Source organism: Aspergillus lucknowensis (genome assembly GCF_044049455.1).
Source record: "Aspergillus lucknowensis strain CBS 449.75 chromosome Unknown BJX67scaffold_26, whole genome shotgun sequence".
Classification (NCBI taxonomy): domain Eukaryota; kingdom Fungi; phylum Ascomycota; class Eurotiomycetes; order Eurotiales; family Aspergillaceae; genus Aspergillus; species Aspergillus lucknowensis.
Window position 1 is genome coordinate 180,558 of NW_027263570.1, and position 23,793 is coordinate 204,350.

Below are 23,793 nucleotides of genomic sequence, written 5' to 3' on the forward strand. Positions count from 1 at the left end.
GAGCGAGAACATCTCCCTTACCAATCTCGGCTTTTGGTTCCTCTTTTTCATATACGCTCCATTGCCTATGTGTGCAATGATAATGACACCCACATACATTTGGCGTATCCTTGATGTCAAAGCGTAAATTTGTACAGAATGGGATCAAGAAAACTGAAGTATTCCCCGATACAACTACAGCTCGGTATAATTGTTTAAGAAATAATATACAAAACAGAGAACTTTGTGGCTCAGTTCTGGTGCAACCGCCGGGCTTGCGCATAACCAATCGTGGCCTTTCGTTGTACTCTTTTCGGCGCCATTATCTTGATTTCTGCAATGAGTATACCGAGCTCTTTGAGTTGAGTCTCTAACGTTTGGGAAATGGTTATGTCGCTGGCAACCTCGTTTACTTGCAAAGCCAGCTTCATCCCATTGTAAATCGGCACAATCGCCTGCAGCCTATGGTCGAGAGCGACCCAGTCTCCCCATTCGATTTCGGAACGTTGGAGCCTCCAGCCCGCAAGAAGACGGCGTGCGTATGCGAGGACTTCACCGTTATCATCCTTGCCACCCAGGTCCACAGCACGAGCAGCGCTTAGCTCTAGTAATACCCCAATCACTGACAGCTTCCGTTTGGGGTCATTCGCCAAGTCATGGACGACATGTTCCGGAGCCTCCATCAAACGAGTAAATATTCTCGCAAGTCGATGAACCTTTTCAAACCCAGGGCCCTCGAATTTATTCCGTTCGGCCAGAACGTGAAGGCCGAAGAAGAGCTGCTGGACCAAAGAAGCGTCTTTGAGGTTCAAACCAGTCTTGTGCGGCTGCTTGAAACACTCGGAGAGGTATCCAAGGCCGTTGGACGACAGAGCTTTCCGCACCAGCCACTCCTTGTGCTGCGGCTCGAAACGGAAGCCTGATTCACGGAGTCCGGTAAGAAATGGGACAAGGTTAGACCAATTCCCCGTCTTATGCATGAGAGAGATCACCGCTCGGGCGTCTTTCTTCGACGGGAGATTGTGTTTATTCAGAGGGCGCAGGTGGTATGACTCGTCATTTGGGCCCACAGAGACAGTGATCGGATTCTCCTTCAGCTTATTCGCGTACTTGGGCTTGTATATCAGTTTTCGTTGCTCCGGATTGAGTGCATGTGGGATGAAGAGTTCATCACGGAAGCGGAAGAGGGCGCGGTCGAGTTCGGGAGATGGAGTCGCGGCCCAGGAAGGTATGGCTATACAAAAGTTAGTGCCAGAGGCCTTTAAAACTTGAGCGTCATTAGCAACGCAAAGCTTTCTTCACTCACCTGCTGTTGACCAGCTGCGTTTCTGTGTGAGATTGTTCGTTGAACGGCGGATGGTGCTGGGAGTCTGGCACCGGAGGAGCCGGCCAATGGCGCTGTGCGCCATATCGGAGCGAGGAATGAGAGAAATCGCCTCGTCCAGCGGTGGATGACGATCTCAAATATGTGAGACGCTCGCACAACGGTCGTCCCTCGTTGCAAACCCAGAGCGCGTTGGGGAGGTTCTCGCGGCAGAAAAGTTCCAGGGCGGGAATTGACCGAAACACGCAATTGAAGGCTTGGCGCAAATTTGGCTTTCCGCCTTGCCAAATAATTATTGCTCGCATGAACCGGCAACAGGGAGAACAACCCGTTCTCATCTCTCTCCCTCCAGCGATGGCGACCTCCTCACAATTTACTCGGCAGCTGGGCTGCATCAGGCCACTGATGAAGCCTCAGCTATTTATTCAACCTCAGATCAGTCGCCGATCGATCACGTCCGCATTTACCCCGAAGCCGGAGCCTGTACCTTTCCCGACGACTATTCCAGAGCAATTTCTCTCTCAAATACCTGATCGATTTCGGCCTCATGGTGCGTATAATCCCGGACAAAGCTCGCCGCTGTCAATCGAGTGCGGTTCTCTAATGGTCTTATGCAGCGCCCAAGAAGCTTAAAATCTACCCTCCTCCTCCGTCGGCTCACGCAAAATGCAAGGATCCCATAGCGACAGTGACAGAATCTCAATTAGCGGTGCTCGATCCCACCGGTGAGCGCAGAGCGCTGTTTGACTATCGACGGAGCGCCCGAAGTGTTAAAGTCGGCGACATTCTACGAGTAACGTTCAAAAACGGCGATCCATTTTCTGGCGTCTGCTTGAGTATTAAACTCCGCGGCATCGATACCTCCTTCTTGCTGCGAAACGAGCTCACGAGAGTCGGGGTCGAGATGTCGGTTAAGGCCTTTAGCCCGAATGTGGAAAGCGTCGAGATCGTCAAGAGAACTGAGAAGAGGAAGAGAAGAGCGCGGTTGTATTACATGAGGTGTGTATCATTCTATCTCCCGATCCGAGTGTCCCTTGGACCGCTCCTTTCCGAGGACATGCTGACGGTATCCCTAAGAAAACCCAAGCACGATATGCGCAGCGTTGAGAACATTGTTTCGAACTACCTACGACAAAAGTCCGCACTCACAGGGCAGAGATCTGCCAACAGGAAGAAGCGATGATTTACAACGGTTGCACCGGGATTCCCTTCTTGTTCCCCTGTATAATTAGTCGCAGCACGTGTACATTCAATATCATGATGACTTCTTTTGGCATTGTGCTTCGAATGGTATCAAGAGAGCCAATGACGCCGCAATAAGTGCCCGGCAATCAGAATCGACGTGTGAGCTTGGGCTCCAGGGCCCATCGCTCACAGTGCTCCCAAAGTCCCACGCGATTGTAATCACCCCTGCTGGTAAAAGAAATTGGCGAATCCCAGTGTATCCGTGGGCCGACTTCCATTGCATTTTCTTCGGGCTCAATTCTTCGAACCGCCCGTCTTAGTCTCTTCTTCTATCCTCGCATCTGAGAAGCTCATGCAGAAATGATATTGCACTAGTTTCGGATCGAGGAGAGGACGGCTTTTTCCCCGCATAGCGCCAAACACGCAAGCTGCGAGGCTATTCCGATCTCGCCCTCGACTAACCACCAGCCGGGAGGCTTTGGGCTGTCAACTCGCTGTGGGTTCTCGATGATCGTTTGAGGATAGGCTGTCGGTACTCATCCATCGCGCCGTCAAAGAGCGGGGTCCCCAGTTAGCCGATGTCCTGGGCGCCAATCCACGATGACTGCGCCATGCCTTGGTCAGTCTCAGTTGCGAGCAAGATTCATCGGATGTCGAACGGCCGATTGGATAATTTCAGATGCCCACGACGCTAAATTCTCTCGAGTTCTTGGGGATGGGTCCGGGTAACATGTCCGTCATGACGGTTGAATCCTGGCCTTCGCGACAAGAAAAGATAGGGCGACAAGAAAATCCAACCAGCGCCCTGGCCAGGCGCTGCCAACAGCTTGTCCTCATCGGCAGAAATGTGTTAGCCTGAGCATGATGACATTTAAACTTATCGTCCCCAGTCCTTTTAAAAATTATCTCCCGTGACTGCTTTCCCGGCCGAGGTGAGCCTCCGTTTCGAGTCTCCAGTGTGTGCTGACAGATCACGACAAGCCTGGCGAAGAAGATGGTCCTCTTCTTTCGGCAAATATGGACCTTGACAGTGAAAAACTTGCTGGTCATCCTCGTCCGGCCTCTATTCACGACTGTCCTTCGCGCGCTGATTCTACCTATATTCTTTGTGGCCTTCATGTCTGGATCTCCCGCTCCTTGACAACCCAATGTGAGACACGATTGGCGTCTAACAACTTCCTTCCAGATCCTATGCGCGCAACCTATTTATCCAACCCGCAACTTACGGAATAGGTGAACCGACTCGCGTCCGGTCATTTGCCGATGCATTGGATTCCGTTGGCGCGGGAAGAAACAGGCTAATATTTGTTCATAATGGTCTTGTTGGTGGTCCAATCGAACGGGTGATTCAGGAAGTTGCGGAGCCAGCAAGGACAAGTCGAAATGAGGTTCACATTCTTGCGGATGAGTCCGAAGTGCGGGAACTGTGTCGGACATCGCTTCGCGGTATGTCCAGATGTATTGCCGCCGTTGTCTTTCACTCGTCTCCGACAGAAGGCAGAGACGAGGCATGGAACTACACGATCCGAACCGACGCGGTCCTAGGCGAGGGGATTGACGTGGAGAGTTCTGATAATGATCAGGAAATCTACCTCCTCCCCTTCCAACGCTCGATAGACTGGGCAATCGCACGGACTAACGCATCCTTTGATGCCAATGATCTTCCAGAAAACGTCGAGTTACCCTAATCGCTGTGCTTTATGCCTCCGCTAACTTCCCCTAGACTTTGGAATACCCTTTTACATCGATGAATCAAGACGAACGTGAGGACCAAATTCGGACTCGATACATGGGTGCCATTATCGATGTCATAGCAGTTGCCATTTTTATTGGCATTGTGGGAGTGACGTACCAACTTACCGGTTTAATCGCGATGGAGAGAGAGTTAGGGATGAGCCAGCTCATTGACTGTATGATGCCGAACTCGTCTCCCTGGGTATCCCAAGCAGCTCGCTTCTGCGCCGCCCACCTTGCTTTAGACATCGTTTACGGACCCGGATGGATAATCATGGGTGGGATCCTGAAAGCTGGAGTCTACAGCAGAACATCAGCTGGAATCACTGTGGTGCATCACATTCTGACTGGCCTGGCCTTGTCTTCCTTCGCCCTCTTTGGCGCCTCATTCTTCAAAAAGGCACAACTCAGTGGTATCTCCGTGGTGCTTGCTTGCCTGCTTCTTGGCGTGGTAGCTCAAATGGTCCCAGCGACCATGAATGGGCCCGTCATTATTCTTGGCCTCTTGTTTCCTTCCATGAATTATGTTTACTTTTCCATTTTTCTTGCTCGGTGGGAGAGAGAAAACCTTGCTGCAATTCTCACAGAATCTGCACCGAACAACCCATGGAGCCTTCCCGGGATAGCCCTGTGGGTGTTTCTGGTGGTTCAAATTATTGCCTATCCCATTCTAGCTGCTGTGGTGGAGCGTTTATTATATGGGACAACTTCGAAGAACCGACAGGCATCCGACTCCAATGCTTTTGTTGCACTGAGCATCAGGAACTTTACGAAGATATACCAGCCAGGATGGTTCTATCGGACTATAGGAAGGTGGTTTGGTAGCAACCGGCAAACTGTATGCGCAGTGAAAGACTTGTCAATTGATGTCAGCCAAGGACAAATTATGGTTCTGCTTGGGGCCAACGGCTCGGGCAAGTCTACTACACTAGATGCAATCGCCGGTTTATCGAAGTTATCGTCAGGCGAGATTAGCATCAACTACGGACAAAGAGACCCTAGGTTCGGCCTTTGCCCGCAGAAAAATGTGCTCTGGGATAACTTGACCGTTATGGAACATGTCCGAATCTTCAATAGGTTGAAATCTACTGGAAAGGTCGCCAGCGAAGGGCAGCTCACGCAACTCTTGAAAGACTGTGATCTTGGAAAGAAGGTGAAGGCACGTTCCAAGACACTCTCTGGTGGTCAAAAGAGAAAGGTTCAATTGGCCATGATGTTTACTGGTGGCTCCTCCGTTTGCTGCGTCGACGAGGTCTCGTCTGGCATTGACCCAATATCAAGGAGGAAGATATGGGACATATTGCTACGTGAAAGAGGCCTTAGGACCATCGTTCTCACTACTCACTTCTTGGATGAGGCGGATCTTCTCGCTGACCACATCGCTATTCTCTCGAAAGGTGTTTTGAAAGCTAATGGCTCGAGTGTTGAGCTGAAAAATCGACTAGGATCGGGGTATCGAATCCACGTCCTCAATGTTCCCGGATCTGAGAATGCGACTCGATCTCGCTTTCAGGGAATACCGAGTACAATCCATTTTGACGAGACAGTATATACAGTTCAAGCCTCCGCGGAAGCAGCAAGACTGGTCTCGGAGCTAGAGCAAGAGGGTGTTACCGAGTATCGTGTCAGCGGGCCCACTATTGAAGATGTCTTCCTGAACGTTGCAAGCGAGTTGGATATGGAATCTTCTCGAGAGAACGTTGATAGCCAGCAAACCGTTCATACCACTGAAAATGGCAACGAATACTCCGAGCGTCGCTCCTTGCAGCTTTTGACTGGTCAACGGATCAGTATGGTGCTCCAGGCGTGGTATCTGTTCCGCAAAAGGATGACCATCTTTCGGCGTAACCCACTTCCTTATATTGGCGCTTTTCTGATCCCGGTGGTTGCCGCAGGTCTTGTAACACTGTTCCTGAAGGGGGTTCCAAAGCCAGGATGCTCAGGGGATGACTCCTTCCGGACGCCTGAATCTACCCTTGCGGATCAGTGGGACGATTTACTACTCGTAATCGGACCGTCAGACAGGGTACAACCCGAATTCCTTGAAGGTTTCGTCATTTCTATGAATAACCGACTAGACCCCGATTCGGGGGGTGCAAACGAAACCGGGGAAGCATCCAGCCTCCGTTCCCGTTTCCATACGGTCATTAACTACACAGGGTTTACAAACTACATCGCAGCTAACTATGGAAATGTAACGCCCGGGGGTGTTTACATTGGAGACACCCTCTGGGAGCCCACCATTGCCTGGAAAGGCGATAATGCCAATTTTGCTCTTGCTGCGATCACACAGAACGTGCTAGATCGTCTTGTGACAGGTATACCTATTAATATCGGCTTCGAGTTCTTCGATATACCCTCGATGCCGGATTTCTTTGACGTCCTCCAACTCATTGTATACTCTGGGCTGGCAATGTCAGTTTACCCAGCTCTCTTCGCATTGTACCCAAACACCGAAGGTCTTCGAAATGTTCGTGCATTGCATTTCAGCAATGGCGTCAGGAGTTTATCCTTGTGGTTAGCATATGTTGCCTTCGACTTTTGCATTGTGGCTGCCTCCAGTGGTCTTTCAATCATCATTTTCCGAGCTGCATCTGATATCTGGTACCACATCGAATACCTCTTCGTGGTTTTCTTTCTCTATGGACTGTGCGGCATATTGTGCTCCTACCTGGTGTCATTATTCACCCGATCGCAGCTAGCCGCCTTTGCATTCGCAGCCGGGGGGCAGTGTGTGCTGTTTCTTGTTTACTTCATCGCTTACATGTCCATCCTAACATATGCCCCGACGGACAAGATTGACTCTTACGTTGATGTCGCGCACTACACCGTTGCTGTAGTCTCCCCAGCAGGCAGTCTTCTCCGCGCCTTGTTCACTTCATTGAATCTATTTTCCATCCTCTGCCGAGGGCCCGCAGGCCGAGAGATGGCTAGCTATCCAGGCGAGATTGGGCTTTACGGGGGGCCAATTCTTTATCTCATCATACAGTCGATCTTTCTGTTCGCTCTACTGGTCTGGGTCGAAGGCGGCTCGCCTGTATTCTCCTGGTTACAACGCACGTCCAAGCCGCAAGATGTGGAGGAGAAAGATCCTGTCGACCGAGATATCGTAGAAGAGGTGGCCCGCGTGTCGAATGCAAAGGATAATCTCCGCCTCCTACACGTCAATAAGACGTTTAAGAAATTTGTCGCTGTGGAAGATATCACTTTCGGCGTCGGGATGGGCGAGGTTTTCGCCCTGCTCGGACCCAACGGCGCGGGAAAGACAACAACTATCTCCTTGATCCGTGGGGACATCCAACCGACACGGAACAGCGGCGGAATCTTCGTCGGCAACGTCTCCGTCGTGAAGCACCGCGCGGTCGCCCGGGCGCACCTCGGCGTCTGCCCGCAGTTCGACGCAATGGACCAAATGACTGTCCTCGAGCACCTCATCTTCTATGCGCGCATCCGTGGCGTGCCAGACATCACCCACAATGTTCGCGAAATAATGCGGGCCGTCGGCCTCATTCCATTCAAGCATCGGATGGCGGCGAAGCTCTCTGGCGGAAACAAGCGCAAGCTCTCACTCGGCATCGCCCTCATGGGCAACCCATCGGTTTTGCTTCTCGACGAACCCTCCACAGGAATGGACGCGATGTCTAAGAGAGTTATGTGGAAGACGCTTGCAGCGGTCGCACCGGGTCGCTCGATTGTCCTCACCACACACTCAATGGAGGAGGCCGATGCCCTCGCGCACCGCGCCGGAATCATGGCTAGGCGTATGCTCGCGCTCGGCACGACGGACGCTCTCCGCTCCAAGTACGGGAATATGTATCATGTACATCTTGTCCACGCACACGCACCACACACTAGCGACAAAGACATGGAGAATATCCGCGACTGGGTGACGGAGAACTTTGCAGGCGCTGTGATTGAGCAGAAAACATACCACGGACAGCTGCGCTTCAGCGTCCCAGCCGACATGCCACACGAAAAGGAGAAATACACCACCAACAGCGACGACGAAAAGAGCTCAACTACCCGCGACATTGAGGACAGCGACCAAGTCCATCCTCTCCCACTACACCCTGGCGGCTCAACTTCAGCCGGGTCAGGGACGAGGTCTGAACACGTCAAAACAAGGAGCAGCGTGAGTAAGCTCTTTTCTCACCTCGAGCAGAGCAAAACTGCGTTGGGGGTAGAGCATTATTCTATCAGCCAGACAACACTCGACCAGGTATTCTTGACAATCGTCGGAAGGCATCATATCAGAGAGGAGGGTTCGGGGTAGTGCCTGAGGGCATTTTTGGGGCTCTAGTTCTCTTCCGTATATATATTTCTTGAATAGAGTCTCTGTAAACGAGTTCATGGCGTTCTTCATCTTCATGTATATATCTCTCTGAAGTATATCTAGTCCTTAGCGTCAAAGATGAGGGTTTTTCGATCTTCCCGATTCTCGCCGCTCTGCTTCTTCCATCAGAAGTGTTGTGCGTGCCAAGCGCCTTCCACTAGAGAGAGTCCACGGAGGATAACAATGATGGAACAGTCTTACAAGCAGCTTTTGCAAGGTATTTGAGGATCTAATGCATATTCTGGTAAAGGAGTGCGGAGCAATTCCGGCTCAGTATAGACGTTGACTCGATTATATTCCTGCGGCGTCAATGATAACAAGCATAGCCTCCTAGCTTATTCTTCAACTTCTTATGATAGTTGCGCATGGCCTCGACCGAGAGGAATAATCCCTGAGAAATAATAGTAAATGATCGCTATTGATATCCAGGCATAGGGATTGGAAAGCTCATTTGAATGTGGGCATTGTACTACCCTTGACCTCCAATAACCATTGGAGGAGAGTATATGGGCCACTTGATGGTTGGGGGCTGCTGAAGAAAAGCTGGATAGAGCGGAAGTTAGACACCAGAGAGGTGACGTATACTTACCCTTCGTTAATGGCCAGAAACAATAGTTGTAAGCTTTCCTTCACCTTGGTTCTGTTCCGTGGCTTAATGGCTTAATTTAACTCACTGCTCCTACGTGAAATTTCTATGCATTTAGCCTCGTCCCATTCCTTCTTTGCGCTCTCCCTCTCTAACCCTATCTTGATCGAGGATAAGGAGAGCTATTATTGTTGAAGGGTGGACTACAAGAGGCTGTCTGCGAGTGTTTAGCTTGGGGGCAAGCCCTAATAGATTGTGGATCTCCAAGCTTGGATTGTTGGAAGTTATTAGATCAATGCGGACGAGAGAGGGAGAAGAGGTAAAGAGGAGCTCTTCATCCAACCAAGTTGACCGACTCGAGCCGACATCAGACAGGCAGGTCGGAGTATTCCTCGAAGCAAATGGCCTCTCATCATTGCTGATGACAATACACAGAAGAAAATGAGGAGTTCAAGAGCCCACCCGATACCTATCGAAGCACCCAGACAGTGAGAGATTCCAGCAGCAGCACAGCAGATAACCCAGGCTTCATTAGTTATCAGGCTACACCCCGACCCCCAGAATTAGAAGACGGAAATAAGAAGAAGAGGGGAAGGGGAGTTAACTGATTCATGTCTTCGAAATCATTGTTCTCCTGTTTGACGGAATTTCAAGTGGTCAGAGGGCGCAACACGCCCTGTTGACAATCCCAGAAACGCGTCTTCGGCAGGGCGCCTTCTCAGCTGGCATTTGAAACCACCAGAGAGCCCAGACCAGGGCTCAATTCTCGTCCCGGCTGCTGAGAACCCCACTCGACACGAGGAGCAGCAAACATGGGAACTCGGGTGCACCCTGTCTCCATCTTGCTTCTCAGATTGAAAGAAATCAAGAGAGGGCTTGTCTGGGGTTCCCTGTCGCTGGTGTCATGCGGTGAGGGCAACCCACGTTTTCGTCACATTCTCTTCCCGACTGTAGGAACGAACGGAGCGTTATGACTGGCTGGATATGCTCGAACAAACAGCCTGAGGCAGGGTTGCGCGTGGGCCACAAGGATCTGTCGCTCAAAAAAGGGAATGCGAGGAGAGAAGCCCCAGCGAAGTCGTTCAGTTGTTCTTTGGACCAGCAGGCGGGGTGGATGGAGGTGGCTGGCGGGCCGCGTTGTGTTATCTCCAAAACGGGAAAGGATCGAGTCCGATCTCAACCTGCGTTGCGGCTTTTCTTCGGGCAGATTCTCTCCCTTCCTCCATGTTCAGCGCTCCAAAGCCATCATCTGGGATCAGCTCGCTTTCGAGAGAAGAATCGTTCTCGAAAATAAGTTTTCGGAATGAAGAGTCTGGACGGGGATGGAAAGGCGTCGGTTGACCCCAAGTCAGTTCTGTTGGCCCAGCCGGCTTTCGGCAACTGCCGCCTCTCCCAAGGCTGCCTGGCTTCAATGACACCCTCTGCGTCCTAGCGTGGAAAATTCTCACTGTCCAGCCGACGACTGCCTCCAGAAAGAGTTACCTAATCAGGTTCCCGATGCGCTGAAACAAGATATCAACCAGTTTCTTGATGAGAGCTCACACGGACTGGCCAATTACGTGCAGATGCTGCCTGAACAAACACATGCAGCCTCAACACAAGGAAGGATCTTGCTGTGCCCGTGCCCAGTTCCATGAAGCCGTCGAATCAGCTCCTCAACCCCAAACGAGGCTTGGTGTGGAGAGAATGGGGTGGAGGAGAGAGCGAGCAGGGTCCATTTTCGTGGCTGCTTGCCCCCTCCTCCCCGGCCCGCTAACTCGCTTAAGTATATCTCTGGCGCTTGAGCCTTGCGGTTTAGTTTGGCTTCCCGGTGGGGGGATGACCAGTGACCTCAGGCGTCTGGAATCTCCTTTGTCATGGGAAATTCCTTAGCTTGCCTTTTTTTTTTCACCCCCCTTCGCCTATTGTGTTGCCCTGAAGTTTGTACTGCTCACAACGACTTTGTGGTCATAGCACTCGGGTGCTCCTCCGACGGCGATGGATGAGAAGCTGGGGACATCAGGCAGTTCAGACGCCGACACGCTCGATTCCAACTACGAACGGAACCGCGAATGGGCCCGACAGAACAACCCCCAGGGCACTGTCTCTCACGACTCAGGCGTCAATGTTGAGAAGGCTGAACAGGAGTTTGCTGAGCTTGACAGGGAGCTTTCAAAGATATCCTACCAAGCCCAGCGGCTTTCCAAGCATGCCTCCGGGGTATCGAAGAACGAAATCCACGGCAAGGATCTGGAGCGCGCCGCAAGCTCGACCGATTCCGTGGAGTCCTGGGATCTGGAAACTGCTCTACGGGGGAACCAAGCTGCGGAATTAGAGGCTGGGATCAAGAGCAAACATATCGGTGAGTTCACAGTGGTCGTCGCCATACCTGTTATGTTTCTAATAGTCTAGGTGTAATCTGGGATAAGCTCACTGTCCGTGGAATTGGCGGCTCCAAAAGCTTCATCAAAACCTTTCCTGACGCTATTGTGGACTTCTTCAATGTATACGGGTTGGCCAGAGACTGGTTAGGCTACAATAATAGAGGCAAGGAATTTGATATACTACAAGACTTCCGTGGGGTTTTACGCCCCGGGGAGATGGTGCTCGTACTCGGACGTCCTGGCTCTGGGTGCACCACCTTCCTTAAGACTATCACCAACCAGCGTTTTGGCTACACCGCGGTCGATGGCGAGGTCCTGTATGGCCCCTTCAACGCTGAGACATTCTCGAAAAGATTCCGTGGCGAAGCTGTCTATAATCAAGAAGATGACGTCCACCAGCCGACACTGACAGTCAAGCAAACACTGGCCTTTGCATTAGATACAAAGACCCCAGGTAAACGGCCTGCGGGTGTATCCAAGGAAGAATTCAAAGACAAGGTGATTCGTATGCTTCTCAAGATGTTCAATATCGAACATACTGCCAATACTGTCGTGGGAAACCACTTCATTCGCGGCGTCTCTGGAGGGGAGAAACGACGAGTCAGCATCGCAGAGATGATGATCACGTCTGCCACAGTTTTGGCATGGGACAATAGTACGCGGGGCTTAGATGCTTCTACCGCTTTGGACTGGGTAAGTGTCTTCAATCCAACAAGAAGGGACTGTCTCCAAAGTATCTCGTGGTTGCTCCCGCCGCATGAGCTAACAGTAGGCATAGGCACGCTCCGTTAGAATCATGACCAATATCTATAAGACAACGACGTTTGTCTCACTTTATCAAGCGTCGGAGAGCATATATAAGCAATTCGACAAGGTGATGGTAATTGACAGTGGAAAGCAAGTCTTCTTTGGTCCCGCTGGGGAAGCACGAGCGTACTTCGAGAATCTCGGATACAAAGAGAAGCCTCGCCAGACTACCCCAGATTATCTTACTTCGTGTACCGACCCATTCGAGCGAGAGTACAAAGAGGGGCACGACTCGAATAATGTCCCCTCGACACCCGAGGCGCTCGCCTCAGCTTTCAACGAGTCTGTCTATCAGAAGAGGCTCCAGGAGGAAATGGACGCCTACCGAAAGCAGATCGAGCGCGAGAAGCAAATACACGAAGATTTCGAAATTGCCAACCAAGAAGCCAAGCGCAAGTTTACTTCAAAGTCCTCAGTTTACCTTATCCCGTTCTATCTACAGGTATGGGCCTTGATGCGGCGTCAATTCTTCATCAAATGGCAGGACAAATTTGCTCTCAATGTCTCTTGGATCACATCTACTGGCGTTGCAATCGTTCTGGGAACAGTCTGGCTCGATTTACCGAAGACGAGTGCCGGCGCGTTCACAAGGGGTGGCCTTCTGTTTACCAGTTTCCTCTTCAACGGATTCCAGGCATTCTCTGAGCTAGCTTCGACTATGATGGGACGAGCGCTGGTGAACAAACACAGGCAATTCACCTTTTACCGGCCAAGTGCATTGTTTGTTGCTCAGATATTTGTCGACGCTACCTTTGCGATTGCGAGGATCCTTGTCTTCAGCATCATTGTGTACTTTATGTGTGGTCTCGTTCGGGACGCTGGGGCTTTCTTTACCTTTGTCCTGCTCGTTTTTACCGGTTACATCAATATGACAGTGATCTTTCGGACAATCGGCTGTCTGTCTCCAGCTTTTGATCATGCACTCAACTTTGTCTCTGTGCTTATCACTCTGTTCATCCTGACATCTGGTTATCTTGTCCAGTGGCCAAGTGCTCAAGTGTGGTTACGATGGTTTTATTTCATAAATCCATTCGGGCTGGGATTCGCAAGCTTGATGGTTAACGAATTTAAGGACCTCAACATGACTTGCACCAGCGAGTCTCTGATTCCGAATGGGGAGGGCTACAATGATATGAGCCATCAGGTTTGCACGCTCGCAGGAGGTGAAGCCGGTTCTCCGATTATCCCAGGGGCTAATTATCTTGCCACGACATTCAATTACAGAAGGGAAGATTTGTGGCGAAACTTTGGCATCATGATTGCTCTGATTGTTGCGTTCCTTGCCATGAACCTATACTTTGGGGAAGTTGTCCGATTCAATGCAGGCGGCAAGACTATCACCTTTTATCAGAAGGAGAACGCTGAGCGCAAAGGCCTGAACGAGGATTTGAAGGAGAAGCGAGCCGCTCGGCGGCCGAAGGAATTGAATGCTCCTGGGGCTAATATCTCTCTGACCTCGAAGTCGGTCTTGACGTGGGAGGATGTTTGCTACGATGTGCCCGTTCCGTCTGGAACCCGTCGGCTCCTGCACAATATCTACGGCTATGTTAAGCCCGGCAACTTGACGGCGCTAATGGGCGCTTCCGGAGCGGGTAAAACGACATTGTTGGATGTACTCGCGGCAAGAAAGAATATTGGTGTTATTGGTGGTGAAATCCTCGTCGACGGTGCTCAACCGGGTACTTCTTTCCAGCGAGGTACTTCCTACGCGGAACAAATGGATGTTCACGAGCCGATGCAAACAGTTCGCGAGGCGCTACGCTTCTCTGCAGACCTTCGCCAATCATTTGACATCCCACAGTCGGAAAAGTATGCGTATGTCGAAGAGATCATCTCCCTGTTAGAACTGGAAAACCTCGCCGACGCTATCATCGGAACCCCTGAGACGGGCCTATCAGTCGAAGAGAGGAAGCGAGTGACAATTGGCGTTGAGCTGGCTGCAAAACCAGAAATGCTTCTATTCCTCGACGAGCCTACCTCGGGACTCGACAGCCAGTCGGCCTATTCGACAGTGCGCTTCCTACGTAAGCTCGCTGCTGCCGGGCAGGCCATTCTGTGTACCATACACCAGCCGAACTCGGCTCTCTTCGAGAACTTTGACAGGTTGCTTTTGTTGAAGAGCGGGGGAGAATGCGTGTATTTTGGCGATATTGGCCAAGATTCGGAGACGCTGCTTGGCTATTTCCGCCGTAATGGCGCGGTGTGCCCGCCTGATGCGAATCCTGCTGAGTGGATGCTTGATGCAATTGGTGCTGGTCAAGCTCGCCGTCTCGGGAACCGCGATTGGGTTGAGTTCTGGAGAGCATCACCGGAGCTGGAGCAGGCCAAGCGCGAAATCGCCGAGATCAAAAGCCAGCGTGCAGAGGATGCCAGACAGAATCAGGAAATCAAGTCGGAAGACAAAGAATATGCGACCCCGCTATGGCACCAGATCAAGACTGTCTGTAAGCGGACAAATATTGTCTTTTGGCGCTCGCACAAGTACGGCTTCACCAGGCTTTTCTCTCACACCAGCATCTCCCTGATCACCGGTCTCGCATTTCTACAACTCGACGATTCCCGGGCTTCGCTGCAGTATCGTATTTTCGTCCTGTTCAACGTCACCGTCATTCCAATCATCATCATTCAAATGGTTGAGCCTCGGTATGAGATGTCCCGTTTGGTCTTCTATCGAGAAGCAGCGTCCAAAACGTACAAAAGTTTTGCATTCGCGGTATCCATGGTCTGTGCTGAGCTGCCGTACTGTCTTATATGTGGGATCATCTTTTTCCTTTTCCTGTATTACATTCCCGGCTTCCAATCTGCCAGTGACCGCGCCGGCTACCAGTTCCTGATGATTATGGTCACCCAATTCTTTGCCGTGACTTTGGGCCAGATGATCCAGGCTCTGACCCCAAACAGTATAATCGCGTCGCAATACAACCCCCCAATCATGATCTTATTCAGTTTGTTCTGCGGTGTCATGATTCCCAAGCCGCAGATGCCAAAATTTTGGCGGGCTTGGTTCTACGAACTCGACCCGTTCACGCGCATCATTAGTGGGATGGTTACGACGGAGCTACATGGCCGGCCCGTTGAATGTCGTTCTAACGAGTTCAACCGGTTCCAGGCTCCCGCCGGCCAGACGTGCGGTGAGTACTTGCAAGCATTCTTCGACAGAGGCGGTATTGGGTATCTGGCCAACAATGCGACTCAGAATTGCGAATACTGCGCGTACGGGGTTGGAGACGAGTACTACCAAGCGTTCGAAATGAGTTTCAACGACAGGTGGAGGGATCTGGGCATCTACGCCGCTTTTGTGGGATCGAACCTGATCATTTTGTTCCTGGCGGTAAGTCGTTGCCAACATTTGGAAGTTGTCCAGCTAACTCTGGAACCCAGGCTCGCTACCTTAACTTTAACCGACGTTAGGACTCGGACGAGAGAAGAGCTGCGAGGTCTTGAAAGGGGGAAATCATGCGGTGTGGGGAATAGAAATTGAAGCACTTCCACAGGAGATAGATAGATAAATAAAAGTCCTCCTTGGTCGGCCCCAGAGCATGTCTGGAACTCATCTTGATCCAATCCCCAGATTCTCCCCGCAAATCAGAGTGGATGTCTGAGGCACCCCACGGCTGTGCGCCAATAGCACCTCTGCCTGAGGCACCCCCACTCCCTCAACTGCAGCTCCCTTCCTTTCTCCTTCCTTTCTCTGAACATCCTCTCCTCTCCTTCTCTTTCACCCTTTCCAACAACCGAGTTCTTCCACCTATCAGACTCTGCTCTCCAACATCTCGTTCGGCCTTCCTCCGGCACCGTCGTCGTCCCGATGCACCTTCTCCAATCAGATGCTTCCCTTCGAAGCTGTGCCTGCTCTTTTTCCCAGCTCGCGAGTGAAACACCGCAGACTCTCCGAGCCTGAGTTTCCTTTGAACCCCACGTCCAGCGTGGGCGTGGGGTGTCTCTGTTTGTTCTCCCCGCAGACTTTCCCCTTCCGCACCTCCGCTGTGGAGAAGCCTGGAGGAGAGTGTGGATCTTCGGCGCAGAGCGACTATCGTCTTGACGATGTTCCGAGGTAAGATGGCTGGGCCCGAACAAGAATGCATTCCCTTGGCCAGTCTCGGCTGGAGAAGGTGAAGACAGTGCAGAGACCCTGCACTGAGTGATCGCCGTTTTTCCCGACGTTGAACAAGGATGGCGGCCATGCGTAACTCTCTTCTTGGTCCTCCAACAGGGGGTTCTATAAATCTCCGCACCCTACTCCGCACTCCCCGTGTTTGGATTCTTTTGGGCTGACCACCGCCAACGCGACGTTCCTGCGGCTAACGAAGCACCGTGAGGCAAGATGGGCATAACCTCTCGCATCCAGTCGCTTGGCGGCTCCAATATCACAAAAGATGACACTGCTACAGCAAGCCATGGAGAAGATGCGCCTGCAAAGCCGACGTGGAAGTCGGCAAAGGAGGGCGATACTGCCATGGCGCTCTTCAATGATCCAGACGAGCTCCATGAGGAAGTTGATCCTGCTGAGGCAAGAAGGGTGCTATGGAAGATTGATTTCATGATTTTGCCGTATTTGGCTGTTTGTTACGCTTTTTTCTATATTGATAAGGTACATATCTTCGTTGTTCTTGTGTCTTCTGGGATGCTACGTCCAGAACTGACGGAGTTGTGCAGACGACACTGAGTTATGCCGCTATCTTTGGGATTGTTGAGGATTTGGAACTTCATGGAACGCAGTATAGCTGGCTGAGTAGTATCTTCTACTTTGGTTTCTTGGCCTGGGCTTTGGTAAGCGATTCAGAAGAGGGAGGGCGAAATGATGCTAACCGTCCATGTAGCCTACTAATCTCATGCTGCAACGTTTTCCGATTGGTACTTACTTCCTCTAATATATATGGGGATCCATGTTGATGTTCCGCAGGAAAGTATCTTGGTATCAATATCTTTATGTGGTAAGTGGACCACCACTTAGGCCCCTTCCCTCTGAACCTCAGCTCACCATCCAGGGGCGTTTTCCTCATGATCCAAGCAGCATGCCATAACTTCGCTACTCTCGCCGTGCTCCGAGCGCTAGGCGGTGCCGCAGAGGCATGCTCTGACCCTGCCTTCATGCTCATTACAAGCATGTGGTACACACGCCGTGAACAACCCGTGCGTATGGGACTCTGGTATACAGCCAATGGCTTTGGAATCGCGCTCGGCGGGCTTCTAGGGTACGGGATTGGAAATATCAGGGGTGCCCTTCCATCATGGAAATACGAGTTTATCATCATGTAAGCCAAACTGAGATACACTGCTACTTCAGTGGCTGACACGTTATAGTGGCGCCCTTTGCTCTACATGGGGTATTGTCATGTTTATTTTCCTTCCAGACTCTCCTGTTAACGCACCTGGTCTCTCCCCGCGAGAACGGAGGATCGCAGTCGAGCGTCTGAGAGAGAATCAGACCGGTATCGAGAACAAGCATCTCAAGCCGAAGCAAGTTCTTGAAGCGTTCTTAGATTATAAGCTTTATTTCTTTTTTGTGTTGGGATGTGTTTGTAAGGCCCCTTCCCTGAGATCTTGCTCTGTGTGGTATTGACTCAACAGGTAACATTCCTAACGGAGGAATCTCCAACTTTGGAACCATCATTATCCAGGGATTCGGATTTTCGACGCTTGTGACAACCCTGATGCAGGTATGCTTCCCAATCTTCAACCATCAAGGCCCACATGAGCCAGATGTTAAAAGAATTAGATCCCGTACGGAGTCCTCATCGCCATTTCAATCCTCGTTTGCGTGTACTTGAACGACCGATTCGTGAACAGACGCTGCATTTTTGTCCTGCTCTTCCTCCTCCCTAATTTGGCCGGCGCATTCGGCCTGCGGTTCGTCCCGACAGACCAGAAAGTAGGCAGGTTGATCTGCTACTATCTGACTGGTCCTTATAATGCGGCTTTTGTCTTGATTCTTAGTATGCAGATTGCGAATACTGCCGGTATGTCGACGGTGTCTCCTAGCAAAACATCTCGACAGTAGGAATAAGTCTTACTAACCCTGAATGGAATCTAGGACACACAAAGAAGGTCGTCACAAATGCCGTGTTATTCCTCGGATACTGCACAGGAAACATCGCAGGCCCATTCTTCTACAAAGATAGCCAGAAGTATGTTCATTTCCCACTTCACAATTCCCGACAAAGCCCTCCTCCTTCGGGAGTATGAGTCACCATACTAAAACGGCGGTATCGCAACAGACCAACCTACGAACTCGGCATTTGGTCCATGATCGTCTCCCATCTCATCGAAGCCGTCCTCATCAGCTGCCTTGGCCTCCTTCTCCGGTGGGAGAACAAGAAACGCGATCGCATCCAGAGCGCGATGGAGGGTGGGCTTGAGGCGAGGGATCTCGGGGCAACGGCATTTTTGGATTTGACAGATCGGGAGAATTTGAAGTACGTGTTTGACCTCTCTTTTTACCCTTTTCTTTTTTTTTCTCTGGTGGTTTCAGGTGTTGGGTGGTAAGGGGCATCCGGAATGGTGCTGACGTGGTGATTTTATAGCTTCCGGTATATTTATTAGGGAGTCCGGTAGATGGATTGGGTATTTTGAAAGTAGAGGAGGGAAGGAGAGAGGCGCGGGAGAGGGGGTGTGATCAGGGCCAATTTTAAGGTTACATAGGATAACGATGATACGGAAGAATCCTACATGGATCTATTAATGCCTGAAGCTTGATCTACTTCAGTTCAAGTAGCTTATCTAGGCCGTGCGGTGGAGGAGAGCATCTCGTTAGCCCCCCCGAGAAGAGGGACCCACCATGAAGCATGAAGCATGAGACAATCCCTTCCGTGTCCGCCAAAGAGGATCGTTCACTTTGTCAACAAAGTGAAGCTCAATAATCATACTCAAGGTAAAGTACCACTGCCATAGCCAAAGCGGAAGCCTCCAAGACCGAGAAAGTGGTAGTCGTAGTCCCAATCTCCTTGAGACAACCCATTCCGCAGAGCTCGAGTAAGACATCGGTCAAAAATGGGGGCACGGATTCAAGAAACAAGGACATTCCATCCGCGGCGACATTCGCCAAATTCTAGACGAGAAGCGTTAGCGTTATCTGTATTCGCTCTCCAGTGCTCGCCGGGAATTGCATGCCAACGCCGAGGGCAAATCCACCGAAATGAAGGCGCAGAAAGCCATAATCGGTCACAGATGAGCCGAGCTGACAATGTACGGCCCATTTCAATCATTGTGCCCAACTGAATCGTCGATACGGGACGCCCTGGTCTGAAAGCATGCGCAAGAAAGCTCCCGAGAATGCCGCGAACCGTCGAGCCGATAGAGTTCTCCGACAGGGGCCCAAAACTCATTAAAGCCTTCAAGGCTTAGACCCCCACCCACACCTCCTCAGTTAAGGGATGATTTCGCCCGAGCATCTTGTCCCTTGGTGCCGCTGATGGCTTAGTCTTGCCGATATCCGCAAGGCACCTTCGGGATGTGGAGGTGGCTGGGACTTTGGGGAGGTTAGGTACGGCAGCCAGACAGCCAGATTGGGGAGTAAGGGACATACAGCGGCGCATCAAGAAAGCCATGGGTTCAATTGACTGCTGTCATCTTGGCTGTACCCCATTCTGTTGCCCCATACCAATTGGCCCGTATAGCGTGTTGCCATGGCGTGTCCAAAAGGTCGATTCCGATGATGATCTTTGATGCTCGGTCAATGTTCCCGAAGTAGTTGACCTTCGCAACGAAGGTTCATGTACTCGCAGGTTAAATAGCCTTCCATCGCTCCGGTCACAGAGGAACACTGCTTCGATAAGCATTTCATTTAGTTGAATTAGCTCTATCGCAGCCCAGCCCACAATGGCACGGTTGATTCTCACATCTCTTCTTTTGCAAGCTTCTTGCCTCGTCTATGCAGCAGCCCAATATCTGGATTGGGCCACCTCTGGAGCCAGTGGGGTCAACCTTGGGGGTTGGCTCGTGCAAGAATCTACCATCGATACCGATTGGTGGGGTCAGTATTCCAAAGGCGCGCAGGATGAATGGGGCCTCTGCGCAAACCAAGGGTCTTTGTGCGGCTCAATCCTCGAACAGAGGTATGCAACATGGATCACTACAGCCGATATTGACGGCCTGTACGATGCCGGGGTGAACACGCTTCGTACTCCGACCACATGTACTGCATGGGTCGAAGTGTCAGGTTCTCAGCTCTATTCCTGGTAACCAAGTCTCATTTCTGAAAAGCATTGCCACGTATGCGATCACAAAGTATAGCATGCATGTTCATTATTGACAGTCCACTCGCTCCCGGGAGGCGTCAACGGAATGGCATTCGGTGAGGCTGAGGTGCACTATGGATGGTTTAAAAACCAAACGGTGCTTGACTACTCCCTCAAAGCAATTGATGACGTAACTGCTTATGTTCAGAGCTCAGGCTGCCCGTAATCATCCACAATTGCGCCCATCAACGAGCCCGTCGACCACACAGACCCCTCAGCCTTTGGTACTCCGCTTGCACTTTCGGATGATGGAGCAACTTGGGTGCTGAAGTACATCGAGGCCGTGATATCTAGGGTCACCGCTGTGAATCCCAGAATACCGGTGATGTTCCAGGGCAGTTTTCGGGGCAAGGCATACTGGTCTTCGCTGCTTCCCACAAGCGTGAATGTCGTGTTCGATGTGCACAACTATTATTTCGCCCGTCAGCGCGTCACAACCTAGACGATCACCTCCTACAGCTGTTTGGGTGCAGAGGAGTCAGCTGGTGATGGCGAATTCCCTGTTTTTATCGGCGAATGGTCGTTCCAAGCGGGGTTCGAAAACACCCTCGTCGGACGAGAGCGTGCTCTTAACACCGAGTTGTCAGCGTTTGGCGCTCTCACTCAAGGCAGCTCTTACTGGACAGCCAAAATTTTCGGAAACACCACTGTCGACGGCGAGGGGGTCCAGGCGGACTATTGGAATTACTTGGCTTTTGCCCGAGAGATGTTCCCCCTTTAAATCCCTGAGGTAGATGTGTAGATAACTCCGCAATCTCAACCCCGGATTAACCCAAAATTTGGTGTAACCGCTGGGACTGCTGTCTGAGCCAGGGGTTAGCTCGACTGAATGTGTGGGAGAGTCGGATCCTGGTCCGCTTCGGGATACCGGCTCCCACGGAACCAGTAACGCGCGCAACCGTGGAAGAGATCATTTCTTTCTTGCCAATGGCGTCACTTGTAGGCTCAGACAGAATATGCAGCATGGAAAAGGCGATCTGTTCGAATTTTTGGGACGATGAAACCCCGCTGTTCACTCTGCCAGTGGAGCATAGGTGAAAGGGCAGAAGAAAGAAGACCGGGAAGCCGTCGATGACGTAAGGCACTTTTGGGTTGGCCTCCAAAGTTTGAACCACTGCCCGGCCCGTGGCGATCTCAGCTTGAACAAACTCTGCTGAACTGCTCCAGGGCTACCACAGTGCATTGCTGGTTCTGCTGTTGTCTCCTGATCTTAAAGATGAGGGCCTCTGCGAATTCCAATGACTTTCCAGACACTCATTCGCGGAGTGCTTCAAGCCGGTCGTCATATCTCGCAGGAGGTTAACATCCACACTCGACCCACCAGCGACCACTTGGGATACCAGAAAGAGTGGGTATCAAGTGGCTATCCTCGGTGGGACGCCGGCCTTTATAACCTCGACACGTCCTTGATTCTGCCCGAGGTTTGAGTCAACATTGTCATCGTGAACGAAGCTTTCCTGGGGAGGAATTTCTACCACCTACTCCCTGGTCCGACCCTCTGTCTTTCATTGCTGTCTTCCACTACATTCTTGCAGATTATCCTCTCTGTTCTACGGACTCTTGCCGCTTTCAGACATCATTATGTCACGGACGAAAGTTCTGCTAGTCGGGGCCGCGGGTGAGACCGGAAGCTCAATCGCAACCGGCCTACTTGAGAACCCGCTCTTCGTAAGTCGACGCTTGGAGTGAAATCTCCTCTACACAACAGTTTCTGACTTAATTATCACCGGATAGGAGGTTCATGCACTTGTTCGACCTCGTTCTTGCCTAAAACCTGCCGTTATCGCGCTTCAGGATAAGGGAGTCCATATCCGCAAGTGTGATCTAAAGTCTTCCGAGGACGAGCTGGAAAAGGTATTGGAAGGGATCGATGTTGTAATTAGCTGCGTCGGCTCTGCAGAGCAGCAGGACCAAATTCCCTTAGCGAATGCCGCAAAAAAGGCCGGTGTCCAGCGATTCATCCCGTGTGGGTTCATTACGGTGGCACCACCGGGTGGGATCATGTGGTTGAGAGACGAGGTAAGCCGGCAAATTAGGCCAGATTTCGAGTATTGACTAACAGTCTCCTAGAAAGAAACCGTCTACAATCACATAAAGCAACTTCGTCTCCCCTACACTATCATCGATGTCGGATGGTGGTACCAGCTCTCGTACCCCAGACTCGAATCCGGAAAAGTGGATTATGCCATGACCGCTGCCAACAACGAAATTGTCGGAGATGGCAATACGCCAATGGCCCTGACCGATTTGAGGGATATCGGTCGCTACGTTAGCAGAATCATTACCGATGATCGCACATTGAACAAGATGGTTTTTGCTTACAACGAAGTGCTTACCCAAAATCAAATATACAGTTTGCTTGAGGAAATCAGCCAAGAACAGATCACGAGGAACTATGTAAGTCGAGCGCCGTCCGCTCATAAATATCTACTAACTTTTAATAACAGGTATCAGAAGAGATTGTTCAAAACCGGGTTCTTGCAGCCCGCCAGTCGAGCGAGACCTACCCTTTTGATCCTATCAAGTTCATCCCCCGATACCTAGCAGAATACCAACTATCATGGGGCGTTCGTGGCGACAACACTCCGGAGTATGCCGAGTATCTGGGTTACTTGTCATGTAAGGATCTTTACCCAGATTTCCACCCCATCGAGTTCAAGGAGTACCTCAGTACTGTGTTCGGAGGGACTGCGAAGGGCATCTACACGGATCGGACCATCTCCAAGGCCCAGCAACGCATGTTCCCGCGGAGCGAATCCACCGATTCCTTGCAGGGTCGGCTGTTCCCCAGGACCGAGTCTAGCGAGTCACTCTATATGTCCCGATAGGCAATCATCCACTTCGAGGTGCAGGACACATTCCAAGCAGGATGAGACATGTATATGGGATTTCAGGCCTAGCTTACGCAATAGATCGGTTGCTGTTCGAAAGACTGCTGGCATTGACTTTCGTTCGGCAACGGGTATCCTAGATTCCGGCGTTACTATCCATGTGATCTCCCTCCTTTGCTTTGTCATAGTTGTATGCCATAGGGATTTATACATATACCCTTTTGCGCTTTACCTTGTTTGTTCTTGCAATGAATACCTTGAAATTTGCCATCGAAACCCCCGTAAAATGTTTCCTCCAGGAGGAAGGTACGAGGGACTCAGCATCTGGGAAAGCACGCTGCTGTCATATAACCTTTCCTTACTGATGATTCTTGTCTAGCACCTCTCCTTCACCATACGCAATTATCGCGTGAG

The 23,793-nt window shown here is 51.2% G+C and overlaps 8 protein-coding genes across 8 annotated transcripts; 6 read left to right on the forward strand and 2 right to left on the reverse strand.

Moving 5' to 3' along the window:
• Positions 1-155: 155 nt before the first annotated feature.
• Positions 156-1,497, reverse strand: BJX67DRAFT_142944 (uncharacterized protein). The gene is made up of 2 exons (XM_071024687.1): positions 1,286-1,497; positions 156-1,213 (listed from the first exon to the last, which is right to left on the reverse strand). Exons 1-2 carry the CDS (start codon positions 1,386-1,388, stop codon positions 231-233), a joined length of 1,086 nt encoding a protein of 361 aa, XP_070885244.1. The 5' UTR covers positions 1,389-1,497; the 3' UTR covers positions 156-230.
• A 23-nt stretch (positions 1,498-1,520) lies between these two features.
• BJX67DRAFT_142966 (mitochondrial 54S ribosomal protein bL19m) lies at positions 1,521-2,522 on the forward strand. The gene is made up of 3 exons (XM_071024689.1): positions 1,521-1,853; positions 1,921-2,302; positions 2,381-2,522. Exons 1-3 carry the CDS (start codon positions 1,607-1,609, stop codon positions 2,484-2,486), a joined length of 735 nt encoding a protein of 244 aa, XP_070885245.1. The 5' UTR covers positions 1,521-1,606; the 3' UTR covers positions 2,487-2,522.
• A 605-nt stretch (positions 2,523-3,127) lies between these two features.
• BJX67DRAFT_142968 (putative ABC transporter) lies at positions 3,128-8,650 on the forward strand. The gene is made up of 3 exons (XM_071024690.1): positions 3,128-3,607; positions 3,675-4,161; positions 4,212-8,650. The coding sequence occupies exons 1-3, from the start codon at positions 3,483-3,485 to the stop codon at positions 8,493-8,495; spliced, it is 4,896 nt and encodes a 1,631-aa protein (XP_070885246.1). The 5' UTR covers positions 3,128-3,482; the 3' UTR covers positions 8,496-8,650.
• A 2,127-nt stretch (positions 8,651-10,777) lies between these two features.
• On the forward strand, positions 10,778-15,845 carry BJX67DRAFT_143077 (putative ABC transporter). Its single transcript, XM_071024691.1, has 3 exons — positions 10,778-11,482; positions 11,533-12,197; positions 12,283-15,845. Exons 1-3 carry the CDS (start codon positions 11,119-11,121, stop codon positions 15,790-15,792), a joined length of 4,539 nt encoding a protein of 1,512 aa, XP_070885247.1. The 5' UTR covers positions 10,778-11,118; the 3' UTR covers positions 15,793-15,845.
• A 36-nt stretch (positions 15,846-15,881) lies between these two features.
• Positions 15,882-16,591, reverse strand: BJX67DRAFT_143094 (uncharacterized protein). Its single transcript, XM_071024693.1, has one exon. It carries the CDS (start codon positions 16,493-16,495, stop codon positions 15,968-15,970), a length of 528 nt encoding a protein of 175 aa, XP_070885248.1. The 5' UTR covers positions 16,496-16,591; the 3' UTR covers positions 15,882-15,967.
• On the forward strand, positions 16,412-18,900 carry BJX67DRAFT_143092 (putative MFS allantoate transporter). The gene is made up of 11 exons (XM_071024692.1): positions 16,412-16,902; positions 16,968-17,081; positions 17,132-17,165; positions 17,215-17,245; positions 17,300-17,566; positions 17,616-17,833; positions 17,883-17,971; positions 18,031-18,271; positions 18,346-18,439; positions 18,530-18,727; positions 18,836-18,900. The coding sequence occupies exons 1-11, from the start codon at positions 16,636-16,638 to the stop codon at positions 18,852-18,854; spliced, it is 1,572 nt and encodes a 523-aa protein (XP_070885249.1). The 5' UTR covers positions 16,412-16,635; the 3' UTR covers positions 18,855-18,900.
• Positions 18,901-20,129: 1,229 nt separating this feature from the next.
• On the forward strand, positions 20,130-21,269 carry BJX67DRAFT_382077 (glycoside hydrolase superfamily; the record flags this gene model as incomplete). The annotated part of the gene is made up of 4 exons (XM_071033152.1): positions 20,130-20,430; positions 20,566-20,678; positions 20,742-20,970; positions 21,022-21,269. The coding sequence occupies 4 exons, from the start codon at positions 20,130-20,132 to the stop codon at positions 21,267-21,269; spliced, it is 891 nt and encodes a 296-aa protein (XP_070885250.1).
• Positions 21,270-21,421: 152 nt separating this feature from the next.
• BJX67DRAFT_388684 (aromatic alcohol reductase) lies at positions 21,422-23,376 on the forward strand (the record flags this gene model as incomplete). Its single annotated transcript, XM_071034391.1, has 4 exons — positions 21,422-22,216; positions 22,283-22,567; positions 22,619-22,945; positions 22,996-23,376. Exons 1-4 carry the CDS (start codon positions 22,130-22,132, stop codon positions 23,374-23,376), a joined length of 1,080 nt encoding a protein of 359 aa, XP_070885251.1. The 5' UTR covers positions 21,422-22,129.
• Between the last annotated feature and the right edge of the window lie 417 nt (positions 23,377-23,793).